The sequence below is a fragment of the Raphanus sativus genome, unplaced genomic scaffold, assembly GCF_000801105.2.
Source record: "Raphanus sativus cultivar WK10039 unplaced genomic scaffold, ASM80110v3 Scaffold0947, whole genome shotgun sequence".
NCBI lineage: Eukaryota > Viridiplantae > Streptophyta > Magnoliopsida > Brassicales > Brassicaceae > Raphanus > Raphanus sativus.
In genome coordinates this window covers 7,992-27,678 of record NW_026616261.1, presented here as the reverse complement: position 1 = coordinate 27,678, position 19,687 = coordinate 7,992, and the positions used below count along the sequence as shown (strand labels likewise).

Genomic DNA, 19,687 nt, shown 5'->3' with positions numbered 1-19,687 from the left:
ACTAACATTATCATACCCCGCCCGTAGGACGAGTCTCCCTAATATTAAATATATAATTGATATACAATCATATTAATTAGTAAATTTGAAGAATCAAACTTTATATAATAAGATTTTTGAAAATTTAGAACCAAAAATAATACATTCAAACATTAATACCCTTATATTTGAAAAAAATAATTAAAATCAGGTTATTACTAATCTAAATGAGCCACTAACAAACGGACGGAAAGCAACTCTGTTTTCTTTAAATTAGCCTTTCATTCATTTATTGGTAACCGACCTGGTAACCCATAGCCATTCAACGTTCTGTGACCTCTCTTCCCGTCCTTTCTTCGAGGAAACAAAAAAAAAAAAAAGAAAGAACATTTCTAGGGTTTGTTCCTCGAAAATCCAAATTTTTCGAATTCCAGATTAGCTTTTCGCCGGAGAGAAGACAGGAGAGAGGGTTTCGGAAAAAAAGGAAGATGAGAGGTTGTGATCTATTTGACCCTAAGACGACGGAGATGGATTCCACCAGTTTCTCTCGCGGCGACTCGTCCCCCGGTGCTGATTTCGGTTTCGCTTTCAACGACAGCAACTTCTCCGACCGTTTGCTCCGAATCGAGATCCTCGGTGACGGTGATGAAGGTTGTTGCACGAGTATGGCCGATTGGGCTCGTCATCGCAAGATGAGAAGAGAGGATCATAACAATGGCGTTGGTGGTACCTAAAAAGTTTTCACCTTTTTTTTTGAATAATAATTCGTAATCAATAATATGTTTTTTTTTTTTTTTTGCATTGGTTTCAGACATTGTGTCATGTCCTGAAGAGCAGATTATAACCGATGACAACCAACCTGACATGGATGATTGTTGTCCTGGTGGTGACGATCAAGGAGATGCAATGTTGGAAGAGGCTCTATCAGGTACTTGATTGCATTCAAGCTTTCTCTTTTGGGCTCTAAAATGTTATTAAAAAACAAAAGAATGTTTTTACAGGTGATGAGGATGCATCTAGTGAACGAAACTGGGGAATGGAGGACCATTCCACTGTTGTTAATGTTAAGGAACTTCATATTAGTTCTCCTATCTTGGCTGCTAAAAGCCCCTTTTTCTACAAGGTACCTTTCTATATCCTTATTGTTTCCTCTCATACATAGGATAATAACCGTGTCTTTTGCTGTAGCTCTTCTCCAATGGAATGAGGGAATCAGCACAAAGACATGTAACCCTTAGAATTAGTGCACAAGGTACCCCAATTTTCATTGCAAGCTTTTGTTTTCTTTTTGATTCTTTGTTCCTTTGGAGAGCTCACATTGTTGATTTTTCTTTTTGCTCTGTTTTTTCTTTTTTTTTAATGTTTATGGCAGAGGAAGGTGCTTTGATGGAGCTTTTGAACTTTATGTACAGCAGCTCTCTAACGGTCACAACAGCACCTGCTTTACTAGACGTGCTTATGGCTGCTGACATGTTTGAGGTTGCATCCTGCATGAGGTATTGCAGCAGACTTCTCCGCAACTTGCCTATGACCCCCGATTCCGCTTTGCTCTATCTCGACCTTCCCTCCACTGTTTTAATGGCTGAAGCAGTCCAACCTCTAACCGATGCTGCCAAGCAGTTCCTTGCCTCCCGCTACAAGGATATTACCAAGTCAGTCCAAGACTCTAATCGAATCTTGTAAAAATTCTTGTATTCATGCGTTACCATTCTTTGTACAGGTATCAAGAAGAGGTTATGGCCTTGCCCTTGGCTGGAATCGAGGCGATACTATCGAGCGACGATCTCCAAATTGCTTCTGAGGATGCTGTTTATGATTTCGTGTTGAAATGGGCAAGGGGGAAGTACAGTTCATTGGAAGAGCGTAGAAAGATTCTTGGTTCACGCCTTGCGCTCTGCATCCGCTTCCCATACATGACGTGCCGAAAACTCAAGAAGGTACTAACGTGCAGTGACTTCGAGCACGAGGTCGCATCGAAGCAGGTTCTAGAAGCGCTCTTCTTCAAAGCAGAAGCCCCGCACAGGCAACGCATTCTAGCCGCCGAAGGATCAGTCTCCACGAAGAACCGCCGTTTCATTGAGAGGGCTTACAAATACAGACCCGTGAAAGTCGTGGAGTTCGAGCTCCCTCGTCCGCAGTGTGTAGTGTACCTGGACTTGAAGCGGGAGGAGTGCGCGGGACTGTTCCCTTCGGGGAGAGTCTATTCTCAAGCTTTTCATTTAGGAGGTCAGGGCTTCTTCCTCTCGGCGCACTGCAACATGGACCAGCAAAGCTCTTTCCACTGCTTCGGGCTGTTCCTTGGGATGCAAGAGAAAGGTGCTGTGAGTTTCGGTGTGGACTATGAGTTCGCAGCTAGGCAGAAACCTTCGCAGGATTACTCGAGCAAATACAAAGGGACCTACACATTCACTGGTGGGAAAGCGGTTGGTTATAGAAACCTTTTTGCGATTCCTTGGACTTCGTTTATCGCTGAGGATAGTCAGTACTTCATCAATGGCGTTCTCCATCTCCGAGCTGAGCTCACCATTAACAGACCTTAACTGATCCAGCTTCCCTCTCCTCTTTTTGTTTGTCTTATCTCTCCATATATAAGTTCACGTTATCTCTTTGACGTAGCAGCTCTAAGTTTCTCTAACCATGAGTCCCTACGGAGAAAGTAAAGTTTTAAAAGTGAGCACTCTGTAAATTTGAATGAACGTATGGTACTATTTTTTGGGCCGTGAAAATGTAAATAAAGCTAGGCCTTAAAACGTATGAGTTTCTTTCTTTATATGTTTATCAAACATTAGTTGACTGAATCGGACTCTCTTCTACAAATTAATCAGATGACCTCACGTACAAAGACCATAGGAACGGTTAAGCTCTAGGAATTGAATCTAACAGCTTTGACAGGCCATCTGCAGGTGTGTTAGCATAAATGACTAAAACCAAAAAAAGAAAACATAAAAATATCTCAATACATACTTTATGTGAAAGTGTTTACCTCCTCCTCCTTACATGTGGAATCCTCAGGTATTATTATTATTAGTCAAAACAAAGACTCAATGCAAATATATTTGGAAGAGAACTCACTATTGGTGTTTTATTTTGCTCTTTAGTCTTTTTAGCATATGATGTCACCATATGGAACACCCTGCAGTTTACTTACCCTCATGGAGGAGGGGTTTACGCTCATGCCGGAATCCCCATGGTAAATAAATATCTCAAACAATCTCAAAGGTGACCTTTTATTTTTGAAAATTAAGTGGCTGACTTTATTGTTTATTAACAGGGATCACAACCTCAAGTTCAAAAGGGTCCACCTCTAACAACTGTAATTAAGCATGATAGCTAGTTTTCATTTTTCATCGTGTATTGTTTAATGGTTTTGCTCACTATAGAGTCCTTGTAAATGGCAGCCGGATGACGCCTTTGAACATGGACACTCCTACTAAATCTACAGGGAGCACAGAGAATGGACTGATGAAGAAGCTGAAAGAATTTGATGAGCTCGCAATGTCTCTGGGAAATGGTGATCCTCCTGAAAATGAACGTAAAACGCTCACGGAACAGCTCAGAAACAGATGGTTCAACTGATGGAAGTGATGGGAATACAACTGGGGTGATAATGTCTCTTGTAGTTGTAGTCCCCTTTTGTTTTCATTTGCATTGTGAAAAACCAAAACCTCAAATGGGTCCTAGGCTTCAGGTACCCAATGTGACACTTATTCTCTCTCTCTCTCTCTCTCTCTCTCATGTATCTTATGTTATATTTTTCTCTCATAAACATTTATATTGTTTATCCAGAACGAGAGAGAACTGAAACGGGAGCGAAGGAAACAGTCGAATAGAGAATCTGCTAGAAGATCAAGATTAAGAAAACAGGTTTGGTCATAGAAGAAAAAAAAAGAAAGTGAAGCTCTTTTTTCTTGGTTTGAATCTCACTTAAACATTTTAAAAAGGCTCTGATGAATCTTTCGTTTTCCTTCTGTTTTAAAAGGCTGAGACTGAAGAACTCGGTAGGAAAGTTGAAGCCTTGACGGCAGAGAACATGGTGTTAAGATCTGAACTAAACCAACGTAATGAGAAATCTGATAAACTACGAGGAGCAAATGCAACCTTGCTGGTAAGTTAGCATTTGAATAACCAATGGTTCTTGTCACTGCAAGAACCATATCCTTGAAAATGTTTCTTTTTTTTTCTTTTGGGTTGCAGAATAAACTGAAAAGTTCGGAACCAGAGAAGAGTGTGTCCGGTAATAAGAACTCAGGAACTGGAGACAATGAGTCTAACTCTACTAGCAAACTGCATCAACTGCTTGATACAAAGCCTCGAGCCGATGCTGTAGCAGTAGCAGCAGGCTGACGAATGTTCTATCATTAACACTTTTTTAGGATCGGTTTCTACTTAATTTGTCAACATTAACAAAGAAAACAAGTGTTGCTAATTTCCAGAAAACTTGGTAGGTAGTATAGAAGAGAGGGAGATTTGATCTCTTTTAGTTTTCTGTGAGTGAGGGAGAAACTTTAGTGTATTTTTGCACAAAATTTTAGTAATGCCTCTGTTTATCTGCTTCACATTGTTAAGGTACTGGTTGCAGTTTTTATAGTAAAACCACTTATTGTAAGCCAAGCTTTCTCGTAAAATGTAGCTTCAAATTGTCCATCAGGATGATCAGTAGTAGTTACAGGTTATGCGAGACTAGAAAACAAGATAAACACATATGACCAGTTGATTTTGGAAATTGAATTCTGAATTTCATGAAGTATATAATCATACATAGATGGTTGAGAAGTGGAGACATGGCAACAGAGTTTACTGGAACCTTTGTAATGTAAACTCTTAATAAGAGTCAATGTTCTCATGTCCCACATCTGTAACAAAAAACTCTTATAAAAAAAAATTCTCTATACACTAATATAAAATGTAGAAGCAGAACTCTCAAACAAAAGATACAACTACAAGAGAAAGAAAAGGAACACATAACATGCCTTTTCAGTTTCGTCAAGTAAACTTGTAATGAAATGAGAATCAACAGCTACTTTAAAGCGATCGATGTAATGGTCTTTCTTGAGATCCACTTCCTCACAGCCTCTTGTAGTATTTTTCTGACTCTATTATAAATCATTAAGTTTTAAACTTTTTTCCTAAGTAACTGTGTATGTTCAGTGATTCTAATTAACTCAAAGATTTTCCATATAAATATTACTATTATCAAATCTAATCCAACCTAATATATTCACCACTGTTCATGTTATCATGTATAACAGGTGAATCTGAAAAGAACAAAAAGGGAACGGTAAAATGTTGGAAGAAGAGTAAAAGAGGGACCAAAGCGTAAAAAAAACGGCGCGCGAGAGTTTCGGCTTCAAACGAATTCTCATCCTCACATCTCACGACAACACAGAACACAAAGTCTCTCTCTCTTCCAAAAAAACTCGAAATCTTTTAGAAACCAAGTTTTGATCTCCCCAATCATCATCATCATCACCTCTCTCTTTCTTTCTCCATTTCAAGATTTCTCCTCAGGTTATTAAAACAACCGTCTCTCTTATTCATCAAAATAGCTTTTGATTAGGTTTCAGGAGAACGTCGAAGAGAGGTGAATCAATCAATCAACAAAATGGCAGATAAACCGGTTCTTCAAAAACCACCAGGTTACAGAGATTCAAACATGGCCACTCCTTCTCCTCCTCCACCTCCCCGACAACAACAACAACAACAACAACCACCACCCATGAGAAAAACCGCCGGAGCGCCTTCTTCTTTCCGACCAAAGCGTAAACGCGGAAGCTGTTGTCGTACATGTATTACGATTCAGAGTTTGAGAGAGAAAGGAGAAGAGAAGAGAGAAGAAGTTTGTTAGAGAAGAAGATATTCTCATTAGACTCAACGGTCAACTGTACAAACTATATATATACAATCGATATTACTAAACCATAATAAACCAATTCTTAATAAATTAGTAAACCGGCGAAAGGAAACCGGTTTAGCTCCAATAGTCCCCCTCAAGATGAGCTATGTATGTCAATCAAGCTCATCTTGGACATAAGATGCCGAAATTGATGAGGAAACAATGGTTTAGTAAGTATGTCTGCTACTTGGTCCACTGTCCGAACATGTAGTGTTCGAAGAAGACCTTTATCGAGCTTCTCACGAACCGTATGACAATCGAGCTCTATATGCTTCGTGCGTTCGTGGAAGACTGGATTAATAGCAATGTAGAGTGCAGCTGTACTGTCAGAGTAGAGCACTGGAGTTGGGAGATGATTAATGCGCAAGTCACGAAGTAACTGACATAACCACATCATCTCACAAGTCGCTAACGCCAATGCTCTGTATTCAGCCTCTGCAGAAGACCGTGAGACAGTTGGTTGCTTCTTAGACCGCCACGAGATCAAAGAAGAACCAATGAACATAGTAAAACCAGTAGTAGAACGTCGACTATCTTGACAAGAAGCCCAATCTGCATCCGCAAATCCTTTGAGAGTAAGATCAGCCTCAGCAGAATAAAAGAGACCACGACCAACAGTTCCATGTATATATTCAAGAACTTTATATACAGCATGAAGGTGAGGAAGCCGTGGAGCTGATGAGTACTGACAGAGTTTGTTTACCGCAAAGGTAATATCAGGGCGAGTGATAGTAAGATACATCAGACGTCCTACAAGTCTACGGTACCGTTCCGGTGTATCAAGAAGCTCCCCCTCTGTTTTGGAAAGCTTCAAATTCGGTACCATAGGAACAGAAGAAGTCCGGCAATTCAACATACCTTCAGATGTCAAAAGATCCAATGCGTACTTTCGTTGACATAAAGAAATCCCGTCAGACTTTCGAGCAATCTCTAATCCCAAGAAATATTTCAAAACTCCAAGATCACGCAATTTGAAACACTTCTTGAGATCATTTGTCAAACGTAATGCTTCATCTGTGCTTGTACTAGCAATGATAATATCGTCGACATATACTAGCACAACCACAAACTCATCATGAAAACTCTTGACAAACAATGTATGATCTCCATGACACTTCTGAAATCCCATCATAAGCAACGATTCAGAGAACTTCCTGAACCACTGTCTAGAAGCTTGTTTCAAACCGTATATAGAGCGTCGAAGTCGCAAAGCTGCATCTTGAGGGATAGTGTCCCCCTGTCTAGTTAGTCTATCTGCATATCCCTCAGGGAACTTCATGTATATTTCTTCTTCAAGTTCACCGTTGAGAAATGCATTAGAGATATCAAGTTGATGCAAAATCCATCTCTTAGAAGCAGAGATTTTGAGCAATAACTTGATAGTGACCATCTTGGCGACAGGAGAAAATGTCTCATTGAAATCCAATCCCTCCTTCTGTGTATATCCCTTTGCGACAAGTCTCACTTTCCTTCTGTCAAGTGTTCCATTAGCGTTAAACTTCAGAGAATAAAGAAGCTTACACCCTACTGCCTTCTTTCCTTTTGGTAAACTTGTAACATCCCATGTATGAGTAGATTCCATAGCACCAAATTCAAGATCAACCGCGTCACACCATTCTTTGTCTTTCTGAGCCTCAGCATAAGAAGTAGGAACGGGTATTTTAGTGATGGAATTTATGTAAGCAAGATGAGGTGGAGAAAGTTTGGAAGATAAAAGGGAGTTTGAAGCAGAGTGTGTGTTATTTGATGAGAGAGTGTAACAATGATAGTCCTGAAGATGGAGAGGGACTTTCTTAACACGACTTTTAGAAATTTCTGGAGGAGAAGAAGTGGAAGGGGGAATTTCTGGTGGAGAGGGAGTAGGAGTAGGATGAGGAAGAGTAGCGAGAGGCTCAGAAGACGGGTTTACCCATTCTGGAACATGTAGATCATAATTCTTCTTTAGTGGAAACAGATCTTCATGAAACAGAACATTCCGAGAGATATAAATCTTGTTACTCTCCAAATCCATAAGCTTATATCCCTTGACACCAGGAGGATATCCCAAGAATATACAAGCTCTAGAACGAGGAAGAAACTTGTGACGCTTTTTAAGTGACGTTGATCCATAACACAAACAACCAAAAGTCTTGAGTTGAGAGTAATCAGGAGACGTACCAGTGAGGACCTCAAAGGGAGTTTTATTGTGGAGAAGCTTTGCAGGAGTTCTGTTTATTAGAAAGACTGCTGTAAGCACACAATCTCCCCAAAAGGATAGTGGAACATGAGACTGGAACATTAAAGCCCGAGCAACATTCAGTATATGCTGGTGCTTTCGTTCGACTACCGAGTTCTGTTCGGGAGTTTCAGGACAAGAGTTATATGCAGTGATGCCTTGAGCCTGATAGAACTTGGTAAACAACAGCTCTTTTGCATTATCTGATCGTACTGACTTTACTCTGACTCCATACTTAGTCTCAACTTGTTTGACGAAAGCAGGGAAGACTTGTATGACTTCATCTTTAGTACGTAACAGATAGATCCAAGTAGCTCTGGAATGGTCATCCACAATCGTTAAGAAATATCGATATCCTTCAATTGTCTCAACAGAAAATGGACCCCAAATGTCTATATGTAAAAGCTCAAAATTGTCGTTACAAATATTGTTATGAGATATGTAAGACAACTTCTTTTGCTTTGAGAGATGACATGTATGACAAAAAGATTTGCCTTTATTCTTCAATCTTGAAGTTCCTAGAGCACCAGAGATTTCATCAAGCTTCTTGTAAGACGGGTGACCAAGCCTCGCATGCCAAGTACCAATATCAACCACTGCAAGAACTGAAGTAGGTGATGCTTGAGTATCTAAGACATAGAGGTTCCCCAATCTTTTACCCTGACCAATCGTCAACGCCTTGGTAGGATCCTGAATCGTGCAAGAAGAGAGATCAAATGTCACAGAAGAACCAATATCATCAGTTAATGAACTTATACTGAGAAGATTCAATCTGAACTCGGGAATGAAGAGCACATTATGGAGTAAAATGTGTTCATTCAATCTGATAGTTCCCACAGCACTAACTTTTATAGTAGAGCCAGTAGGTAGATTAACTGAGCTTGTAAGAGCAGAGTTCAGAGATAGGAATATAGTTCGATCATGGGCAACATGGTGTGTAGCACCTGAATCAATCACCCATGTCTGACTAGAAAGACGATGTTGGGATACCATAAGTATACCAACAAAGTTGTAAGTCGCAGGAGAAAAGAAAATACCAGAAGCAGATTCAACAGCGTCGGTTTGAAGAGAACCTGAGGGAGCCTGTAGCTGAGAGCTGAACAAGGCAATGAACTGTTGAATCTGATCTTTACTGAGACTTCCAATCATATTCTCAACCGTAGAGGAAGGGGCCGAGGGAGCAGGTGGATGAGAAACCTGAGCAGCAACCTTGGCAGAGGAACCACCTTTCTCAGCTTGCTTGTACTTAGAGACGAATCCAGGTGGAAAACCATGCTTCTTATAGCAACGTTCAGCAATGTGACCAACTCGTTTGCAGAAGGAACAAATAGGGCGACCTTTGTTTGGGCCATTCTGCACATATGAGATGGATTGATCCATCAAAGGAGAGGAGTTATCAGAGACTTGAAATGTTGCTTGAGCAGGAGCAATAGCAGAGAACCCTCTTTGGCTGTCATCTTGATCAAGGATGTTGTAGATTTCAGCCAAAGATGGTAAAGCTTTCTTCATGATAATTTGGCGTCGAATGATTGCATAAGATTCATTGAGACCTGCCAAAAATTTCACAATCTTGGCACGCTCAGCCTTAAGTTGTATCTTCACAGCATTTCCACAAACACAAGGATGATCTGGTTCATCAGTACTCTCCAGATTATCCCATAATGTCTTCAGCTTCGTATAGTACTCCGAGAGAGACATAGATCCTTGACGAAGATCTTGTATCTCTTGCGTCAAGTTGAATGTTCTCGGCAGATTAGTCATGTGAAAACGGCCTTGAAGATCCTTCCATATATCTGTAGCATCATTCAAACGCAATATACTACGATAGATTTGTTGAGAAACCGAGTTGAGAATCCACGATTTAACCATACTGTTACATCGTGACCATAGGCGAAACGAAGGATCCGAGATCTCAGGTCGAGTTAATGAACCATCGATGAATCCTATTTTGTTCTTCGCATCTAAGGCAATACGCATAGCAGCATTCCAATCATCATAGTTAGATTCATCTAAGCGAATAGATACGAGTTGTAAACCAGGATGATCGGAGTTGTGCATATACAGAGGAGATTGAGTCGGATCAGTCGAGATCGGTACAGATATCGGTGGAGAAGCTCCGATCGGTGGAGTAGGCAGGATCGGAGGAGGAGATTCGACATCTGTATCGGCGCGAGAGGAGATCCGAGTTGGATTGCGAGCTGAGCTAGTAGTAGCTCTCGTTCGAATCGTTCGTCGAGGGATTTTCTTCACTGAAACCATCGGAGATGATGATCTACAGCAAAGATGATCGGAGATGATCGGAGAATCAGTCGGAAGATGAGCGCGATGGCTCTGATACCATATTACGATTCAGAGTTTGAGAGAGAAAGGAGAAGAGAAGAGAGAAGAAGTTTGTTAGAGAAGAAGATATTCTCATTAGACTCAACGGTCAACTGTACAAACTATATATATACAATCGATATTACTAAACCATAATAAACCAATTCTTAATAAATTAGTAAACCGGCGAAAGGAAACCGGTTTAGCTCCAATAACATGCTGCTGCTGCCTCTGCATTACTCTCGTCCTCCTCACCTTCCTCCTCTTAGTCGCGACCGCCGTCTTCTACCTCTGGTTCGATCCGAAGCTCCCGACTTTCAGCCTCGCCTCTTTCCGCCTCGACGGGTTCAAACTCACCCCCGACCCCGACGGCGCGTCTCTCTCCGCCACCGCCGTGGCGCGCGTGGAGATGAGGAACCCCAACACCAAACTCGTTTTTTACTACGGGAACACCGCAGTGGAGATGAGCGTCGGCAGCGGAAACGACGAGACGGGGATGGGAGAGACGACGGTTAGCGGGTTCCGACAAGGTCCGAAGAACTCGACGAGCGTGAAAGTGGAGACGTCGGTGAAGAACCAGCTCTTGGACATGGGATTGGCTAAGAGACTCTCGGCGAAGTTTCAGAGCAAAGATTTGGTGATGAACGTTGTGGCCAGGACGAAAGTTGGATTAGGTGTCGGAGGGATTAAGATCGGAATGCTCGCCGTTAATTTGAGATGCGGCGGCGTTAGCCTGAACAAGCTTGATACTGATTCACCTAAATGCATCCTCAATACACTCAAATGGTAAGATTAACAACAATCTAGATTGTTTATATTTTGTTGTGTTAGTTTAAATCCAAAGTTTGGGACTTTATGTGTTTAATATTGCAGGGTGAATCTACAGTAATGAGGAAGAAAGAATTCAAAAATGGTGGCGATCTAAAACCACTTCTCAAAAAAAAAAAAAATGGTGGCGATCTAACATTCGTATGGATATATGTAACTCTATATGTAACGATACTGTAGATAAATATATACTTTACTATATTCTATTTTTCGTGTTATATAGATATATAACTTTTTGGGTATTTGACTACATTGAGATGGCGCATATAGAGAGTGATTGGTTATATTTTTCGTGTGTGATAGATTTTTTGGTGTAATATTTTGTTGTGAGTTTTGGAGGAAAACATGATGTAATTGTAACGTGACGATTATTTTTTTTAAATGACAATGACTTGGTTACAAAGCATAAGGTTATAGATAGTAAGCATGTTCTCCAAGCATCCACCTTTGGTAGGGCTGGGAAAAAAAAACATGAATTAGAAGAACCGAATCGAATCTGATCTTAAAAAAAAGTACTGAATTCAAATCGACATTGACTAAATATTTGAACGGATTCAAAATTTTGGTAAATCAAATCCGACCCGAACCTAAGTATTATGGGTACCCGAGTATATCCACAATAAATTTGTATATCATAATATATTAATTATTTTAGATATAATTTAAGAACATCCAAAATATACAAGATACATTTAAGTTCTCTAAAATACTTAAAAATATATTTAAATAGTTAAAAGTAAATGTCTAAAATAGCTAAAGTATACTCAAAACATCCAAAATACTTAAAATATCTAGCTAAAGTATATTCAAAATACCAAAAATACTTAAAATATTTATTGATTTTCTTTCTAAATATTCAAAACCAAACCAATTTAAATCTTAAGTTTAGATTTTTGACATATGTTATTCAAATTTATATGTAACGTATTATTTTTTTCATAGATTTTGAGAAATTTAAAGTATATAATGAATATTAAATTTTTAAAAAGTAATTTAAATTGATTATCCAAACTTGAATCAAATCCGTAAAGATCTGAACCGAACCTGAATCAAAATTTAGAAATGCCGAATAAGACTGAAATATTTGACCCTGAAACCCGAATAAATCCGAATCGAACCCGAATAAGTACCCAAATGGGTACCCGAACGTTGCCCCTACACCTTGGTATATTTATCTCAGCGCTTGGCGTAAAGAAAGATCAAATTCAGAAACACTTGGCAGTCTCATTTGTTTACAACCGATAAAACATGGCAATAAACTCGTCAATTACATCATTATATAATATTTAGTTTTACAATATATATGATAATAAAATGCAATATATGTGATATTGATAAACAACTTTACGGATAACAGTTTTACGATGGAGCTTTCTCCATGACACCTCAAATCGAGTAACAAATACAACATTTTTATGGATATTCTTTCCGCAATGCAGAACCACATAACAAACAGTTTTTAAACCAGCATTCTGGAATTTCTGATATGCCTTATATTTTATAATTTTTAAGAAATTATATCCTACATCAAATTTCATTTCTAATCTTTAAATATTTCCTATATATTAATTGAGAATCATTTATAAATTGTAACATATAGTTTGTATTAATTATAAAAAAGGCATGCTGATGTGTCAGTTAATTAGGTTGTCAATTTAATTTATGTGGCATTTTAAGAATCGATTGGATCATTTGTCCAAAGTCAATTGAATAATTCGCTAGGGAAATTATGTTCGTTAACATATACGACCATCATATATTATAATATTCACAATAATCTGTTAATTTATAATATTATGAATCGAATGTTAGATTGATGAATTTAACGCTTTTTTTTCCGGTGACCAAATTAAGTCTCTTCCTCTTTCACATATCTGTGTTTTCTTTTTTTTTTTAATTATGTTTTATCTATCTTTTTCCTCATCAAACGATTGATTCTCCATTTTCTCATCGATTTAACTTTCTAATTTTTTTTGTGTTGTTTAGATTCATAAATACAGAAAAATCCCTCATATCCTCTTCTCCGGTGGTGCAAGCTTGAACCTGTATTTTCTTCACTGGTCTCAACACGTTCCCCAGCTCAAGCTTGCCACCTCTGCTCAAGTCGGAAAGCTCACCTCATCTCAAGCTCCAGAAATTCACGAGATGTCACCCCCTCTGAAGCTTCGGAAGCTCGCCTACTCACCTAATGGTTAGTTACATGAAGGATGTTGCCAAACCATGACAGCGAAGAGACAATGGGCGTGGTAGAGAAGATTGTCTTTTTTATTATATTTAGTCTTTTAAAAAATAGTTTAGTTTAGTAAACCAATTAACTAGTTAACCGATTTCAATTTATAAAACAATTTTAATTAGTAAAGAAATGATTTTGCAGACTGATTTTAATTTTGCATTTCTTAAATATTTTATTTATATTTTGCATTTTTAATTTTTATAAGCTATATTCTCTAGAGTTTAAATACATAATTGACTACATTTGAGTGGATGGTACATCATGTTCGAAAATCATACGAGATTACAATTATATAAACTCTATTCTCTATAATAGTTGATAATAGTTGATACTATACACACCGACAGAATGGAGAATTTATGAATCTAATATAAATTAATCAAACATTTTGTTTGATGATGATTAATAAACAAGGTGAATAATACAAATTTATAGTTGGACATCTGGCAGTGGCCCTCTCGAATTTTGTTCTAGGGTTCTTCGGTTATCAACTTTTGTTTTTTTCTAAAATTTCACCTACCCCGTATAGAAATGATGAACAAATCAACAGAGGATCAAATAAAATTAAAATTTATGTATATGTTGGGATAACAATATACATTGTGTCCATTTACTAACCGAGTTACCGAGCAGTAAACCAGAATGAATATCAAGTGATTTTTATTATTAGGTTCAACACATAACCATAGTGAAGGGGAATCTTTAGATAAGAAAATTTATTGTAACTCTGTGTTGAAGACAAATATATGCTTAGAACAATCACGTTGACAAAAAAAAATGCTTAGAACAAATAGACAAAGACTTATCTATCAAGTAAGTATGTATGAAACATACTTGCTACAAGAATCCTCTTATATCATATACAAAAAATATGAAAATATTTGAAAACTATTCGGGTAGAATACATCAGTAATAGCAAGTTACAGAATTTTTTTCTAGGGATTAATCTGTTTTAAGAGTATTCAGTTTATTTGATCCATAAAAAGTCTGATAATCAGATCTAATTAATTCTGTATGGTATTAAATGACCCATAAAGAATCACAATTACAATTATTGTGTAAATTATAAGCCTAACCCAATTTATAATTTTCTTTTTTAATATTTTCATTTTTCACCTTATATAAAAATTTTTAATGCTAAAAAAAAATTAAAAATTTTAAGCTCAAAGCAATAACGATAAGTCCATCATAATTCAAAATAGGTTTTGGTCTACAATTACAATTAAAAATGGTCCTGGCCCAATATATAGATGATTATTGAAAGAAAAACATAATTGTGTAGATGAAAAATCCGATCAAATATAATATTTAATTTTTCAATACTATAAATTTTTAATTTTAATTATGTAAGCTCTTCATGCGGTGCTGGTCTGGATGATTATATAAAGAAAATATAATTGTATGTATAAAACAAATCCGATCAGATATAAATATTTAATCTGTTAATATCAATATATTTTTAATTGTAATTATATAAACTCATCATGCACAATGTGCATCTTATCCTAGTTGACTATTAAATCAGGATTTTTGGTTAAACTAATGATTTAAATAGTTTGAATAAGTTGCACGGAAGCTTCTTCGGATGTCTGCTTCCAGCTTTAGAATCGGAATCAGAATCGGAACTTTGTGGAGCCTTATGGAATTTCGCTTCCAAAATGCTTTTAAAATAGACTCTTTAAAAATATGTTAGAAGCTTACGATTCTGTTTTGGAATCACGCTTCTGTTTAAAAAAAAACACAATGTCATAAATGATTAAAGAAACAAAATCATAGTTTTTAATTTATATAAAACCAAAATTTTATAGTAATAAAACAAAGGGAATAGAAATAAAAATATTTAAACTAATACTATAAATTATCTTTATGCATTGAGACTTTTATTAAAGATATAACATATATTCAAATAGATTTTGTCAATTTTTAAAAAATATTAAAAATAATTAATATAATAATTTCTTTTAAAAGTAATTTATGTGTATTTTCACAGTTTTAACATGAAACCATTTCAAAACTATTATAAATTAATAAATGCTTTATTTTAAATGTAAGTCATGTAATTTTTAGTCCTAAACTTTATAAATTTTCTTTTATATATATATATATATATATATGTAATATTGATATATGCTTCCAACACAGACTCGCTTCCTAATTTTTTAAAAAATCTCGCTTCTGCATTTTCATACGCTTCCGCTTCCATATACCCGTTTCCGTCTCCATGTAACATTGGTTTGGAGAACAACAATGGGCTCGTGGAGTATTTAGGTTGATATTCTTAAATGGAAATATAATAACAGAATGGTTGCGGAATGTTGGTTCAATGGTTTTTTTGACGAAAATTTGGTTCAATGAGTTGATTAAGAGTTTATTAATGCATTTATATCAAAATGTCTAGGCTTCGAGGTCTGGAAAATAAAAAATAGTGCACTCTGTAAAATAATTTGGTGAAAACTTAAACAAGAGTGATTATGCTATCAGGTTCACAATCGTCGTCCCTAAAAAAAACATTATGTTAGCTAATTTTCAATAAGTAGTTTCTGTTTAAACTTAAGTTGCTGTTGAGATTACTATATTTATCTTTCAACAACTAATAGTTAACCGTTGACTATAACAACACAACAAAAAGTAAAAAAGAAAAGTTAATTAAATAATTCACACAACAAGAATAACAAAAAACACAAATAGTCGGCTTAAGAAGATTTCAGCATTAGGAGAAGAGGTTCTGAAGAAAAAGCCACAATGTCATTCCCTCAATATGTTTTTCCGCATGTGTCATTAGAGACTGAGCTGTATAGTTCCAGTTCCATTCAAGAGTGTCAGGACAGAATTAAAAACCGATAAATTAGAAGCGATCGGGTACATCATATGTTCTATATAATTTGGGATGTACTATGATCGTTATCTATAGTACATTTACAGATTGCAGTTTTGCAACACCAATTATCACTATACAGAAATTTAAACGACAAACTAGGATTGAACTAGTGGGAGAATGAGGATTAGCAAAAAGTGTCGGTGGCCATACCAAAAAAAAAAATGAAACGAAGAAAGCCAAACGAAAGTCTATTAGAATTGTTCTTTTTTTGGGTAAAATGTTAAGCTATTAGCAATGTTCTTTCGAGATAGTTTGGATGATTTAAATTGAATTGAATTTATTTTTCATGTTTAGAAAATGTTAAAAACAAAACTAATTAGATATAAGACATATCCAAACACACTATTGGTGCAGTGGTGCATATATATAATAAAAGAAAAAAATATTCAAAGAAGTATTATGTGCAAAACCTTAAACACCAAATAAACTGAAATATAGGGAGGATCATGCTTCAACTAGTATTGTGCAACTTCCTTGTTATCGCTTTGTCTACAAGGTTGGCCCTTAGGCTAAGATAGTCAAATTTCTCTTTTGTCTCTCCATTCTCTCTATTAATAGGCTAATGCACACCACATACTACATAGTTTATTATAGATTACAGTAGCGTTCCACTAAAAACGATTATTTTTAATTATATTTCACCTGAAGCTGTTATATAAACAACTACTCTGATTCATCATAGATTTGGTTATGGCCCCCAATTTTATTATAACAACTTAGTAAAGAAGATGCTTGTAAGTCGATATTAAAATATACATAATGACCCGACTTGGTCAAAACTTCAGTAAAATATAGAAAGAACTACAAAGCTAAATATCAGATAATATTTTTTTGTTAAGATACGAAAACGTATCTATAAAAAAATAATGGAAAAAATTACAAACGTTAAGTGCTATAATCTATGAAACATTATCATTTGAAGAAAAAAATGAATCTATGTATTTTTCCTTTTTCTTTTCCAGTGTTAAAGCTGAAAATGATTACAAATAAGGAAAAGAACTATAAGGGGTGCAATCACTTGTTTTTTTTTTTTTTTGCCAAATGCAATCACTTGTTCTCCAAGCAAATAGATCATAATTTCCCTATGTTAAAATAAACACAGTGGACATTCGCATTAAGATGATATCACATTTATAACAACGTTCTTTCCCAAAGTTTTTTAATAACATTCCAAAAAATCATTAACATAAAATTCATAATGATCATTTTGGGTCAAAAGCAGTGAGTGACAGACAGCACTGTGACCAAACTCATGTGCCAGAAGGCCCATGTCTTCTCACACGCACTTGAGGTATACGAACACACACATAAATCTGGGATAGCTTGCTTGTAGACCAAGCTATGGAGCATTTATAGGAATTATACCCACATGTTTGATAGTGTGAGTTTCTTAATTAGAGAAGCGGCTAGTCAGTCGTTTCAAGCGCCACTAATCTATTTTTTAATTACTATCCATTTTTAAAAGAAAACATAATTATGGCGTGCCTCTATTGAAAAATGATAGTATATTTGAAGATAGGAAATTTCCAAAAATCCACGTTTGAAAATCGTTGAAAATCTTTGTGAAAAGAAAATACGAAAAAGCAAAAAACAAACAACAATAAAAATGGAAAAAGCAGTTAATGGGGCGTGACTATATGTAAGATGGATGTTGACTCTCGTTTCTTTTCTTCCTTCATCCAAAAAAAAATTAGTCTCTCCCTCTGTTTTATCTTAGCTTGTTCGTATTCTTCTCTGGTAGAAATGAGAAGCCGAGAGAGAAAGGTTAAGTACACGGTTCACCGGAAAACCACCCCCTTCAACGGTTTACCGAAGGTTGTAAGAATCACAGTGACTGACCCATTTGCAACTGACTCCTCCAGCGACGAGGAAAACGATAAGTTTGTAGCTCCGACGACTAGTGTCAAACGTTACGTGGAAGAAGTTAGGTTCGAAGGAGCTGCGAAACGCGAAAAAACGGTTAGAAAAGCGACGAACAAGGCGGCTGCGAAGGGTGATGATGGAACGGTAAAGCCTGTCAAGTACAGAGGAGTGAGGCAACGACCGTGGGGTAAATACGCTGCGGAGATTCGCGATCCCTCCACGCGTACTCGACTCTGTCTTGGAACGTTTGCAACCGCGGAGGAAGCTGCTATTGGATACGACAGAGCCGCGATTCGACTCAAAGGACCTAAGGCGCTGACGAACTTTCTGACTCCTCCGGTGATCGACCTTGAAACGGTCTCTGGTTGCGAGTCGGCGAGGGAGTCTCGGTCCAACAGCATATGTTCTCCTACTTCTGTTCTCCGGTTTGATCGCAACGAAGAGACAGAGTACAGAACAGAGGAGCCTGTCAAGCTCTCATTGGCCGAGTCAAAGGACGCCGCGAGTTCTTCCTTGTCGGATCCTCTTTTCTTGTCTGATCTGTTTGGTGTCGGAGATTGTTTATGGGATTCAGAAATTACCACTGACAACTTGTTTATAGACGAAATCCAGACCTTACCGAACATCACCACCAACACAATCTCTAGTGAATATCTGGATAGTTTTCCATTAAGCGTGATCGGGGATTTAAGCTCTTGCTCGTGGGATGTCGATGAGTTTTTCAAAGATCAATGGTTGGATTGAGTGAGATATCTTTTCAGGATTTTATTTTTTATATTTTTTTCGAGTGATGAGTTTTTGGATGATAACGAGTGATGTTTGGTCGTCAATTTTCATTTTCCCGGTAGACCAACTTGGACGGCTCCCATCTGCTGGAAAGTAATGTAAACGGATTCTATATCCTTATTGAATTTTTTTTTTTGTATTTGCGAGTAAATCTATACTATTAAAGTAGAAGCATATTTGTATTTTTACTTTTTTTACTCTTACTAAGGAGTCTTTCTTTCGTATTCATTTAGGGTATTGTGGACATTCTGTGCCGGTTTCCTAATTCAATTTCGGTATGTGATTATTTCCATGTTTGATACTGCATTATTTTAGTATTTTTCTAACCGGTCATGTTTGAAACTGCGTCGTTTTTTAAACTATTTAATGGTTTGGTTCTAAACCGCTTTTTCCTAAATCTATTCTTTACTATTGATTAATTTCTGATTTGAAATGATAATATGGTTGAATATTACCGAAAAGAACTAAAGTTTTCGGTGAAGTCGTTTGGTTCCGTTATGAGTTTGGTTAATCTGGTAAGTTATTTAAATTCAATAATAGCATGCCGATTATTTTTTAAGATTTTAGTTAATTCTAAAATTACTAATTTTGACAACAATCATTATCATTTAAAACAATTTTGAAAAATATAAATATATTTTAAACAAATTTCCAACTTATGATCACCGAATTTGTCTTATCATTAAAAAAATC

At 36.6% G+C, this 19,687-nt stretch overlaps 4 protein-coding genes across 4 annotated transcripts; all 4 read left to right on the top strand.

Moving 5' to 3' along the window:
* Positions 1-296: 296 nt before the first annotated feature.
* On the top strand, positions 297-2,731 carry LOC108837285 (BTB/POZ domain-containing protein At2g46260). Its single transcript, XM_018610345.2, has 6 exons — positions 297-705; positions 791-907; positions 981-1,102; positions 1,168-1,231; positions 1,352-1,631; positions 1,700-2,731. The coding sequence occupies exons 1-6, from the start codon at positions 468-470 to the stop codon at positions 2,517-2,519; spliced, it is 1,641 nt and encodes a 546-aa protein (XP_018465847.1). The 5' UTR covers positions 297-467; the 3' UTR covers positions 2,520-2,731.
* A 123-nt stretch (positions 2,732-2,854) lies between these two features.
* LOC108836561 (G-box-binding factor 3-like) lies at positions 2,855-4,536 on the top strand. The gene is made up of 6 exons (XM_056998037.1): positions 2,855-3,169; positions 3,251-3,292; positions 3,378-3,667; positions 3,766-3,843; positions 3,959-4,084; positions 4,174-4,536. The coding sequence occupies exons 3-6, from the start codon at positions 3,464-3,466 to the stop codon at positions 4,321-4,323; spliced, it is 558 nt and encodes a 185-aa protein (XP_056854017.1). The 5' UTR covers positions 2,855-3,169; positions 3,251-3,292; positions 3,378-3,463; the 3' UTR covers positions 4,324-4,536.
* Positions 4,537-10,370: 5,834 nt separating this feature from the next.
* LOC108845192 (NDR1/HIN1-like protein 6) lies at positions 10,371-11,440 on the top strand. The gene is made up of 3 exons (XM_018618445.2): positions 10,371-10,395; positions 10,586-11,192; positions 11,280-11,440. Exons 1-3 carry the CDS (start codon positions 10,371-10,373, stop codon positions 11,293-11,295), a joined length of 648 nt encoding a protein of 215 aa, XP_018473947.1. The 3' UTR covers positions 11,296-11,440.
* A 6,408-nt stretch (positions 11,441-17,848) lies between these two features.
* LOC108846528 (ethylene-responsive transcription factor CRF5-like) lies at positions 17,849-19,133 on the top strand. Its single transcript, XM_018619756.2, has one exon. The coding sequence runs from the start codon at positions 17,990-17,992 to the stop codon at positions 18,950-18,952; it is 963 nt and encodes a 320-aa protein (XP_018475258.2). The 5' UTR covers positions 17,849-17,989; the 3' UTR covers positions 18,953-19,133.
* The last annotated feature ends 554 nt before the right edge of the window (positions 19,134-19,687 follow it).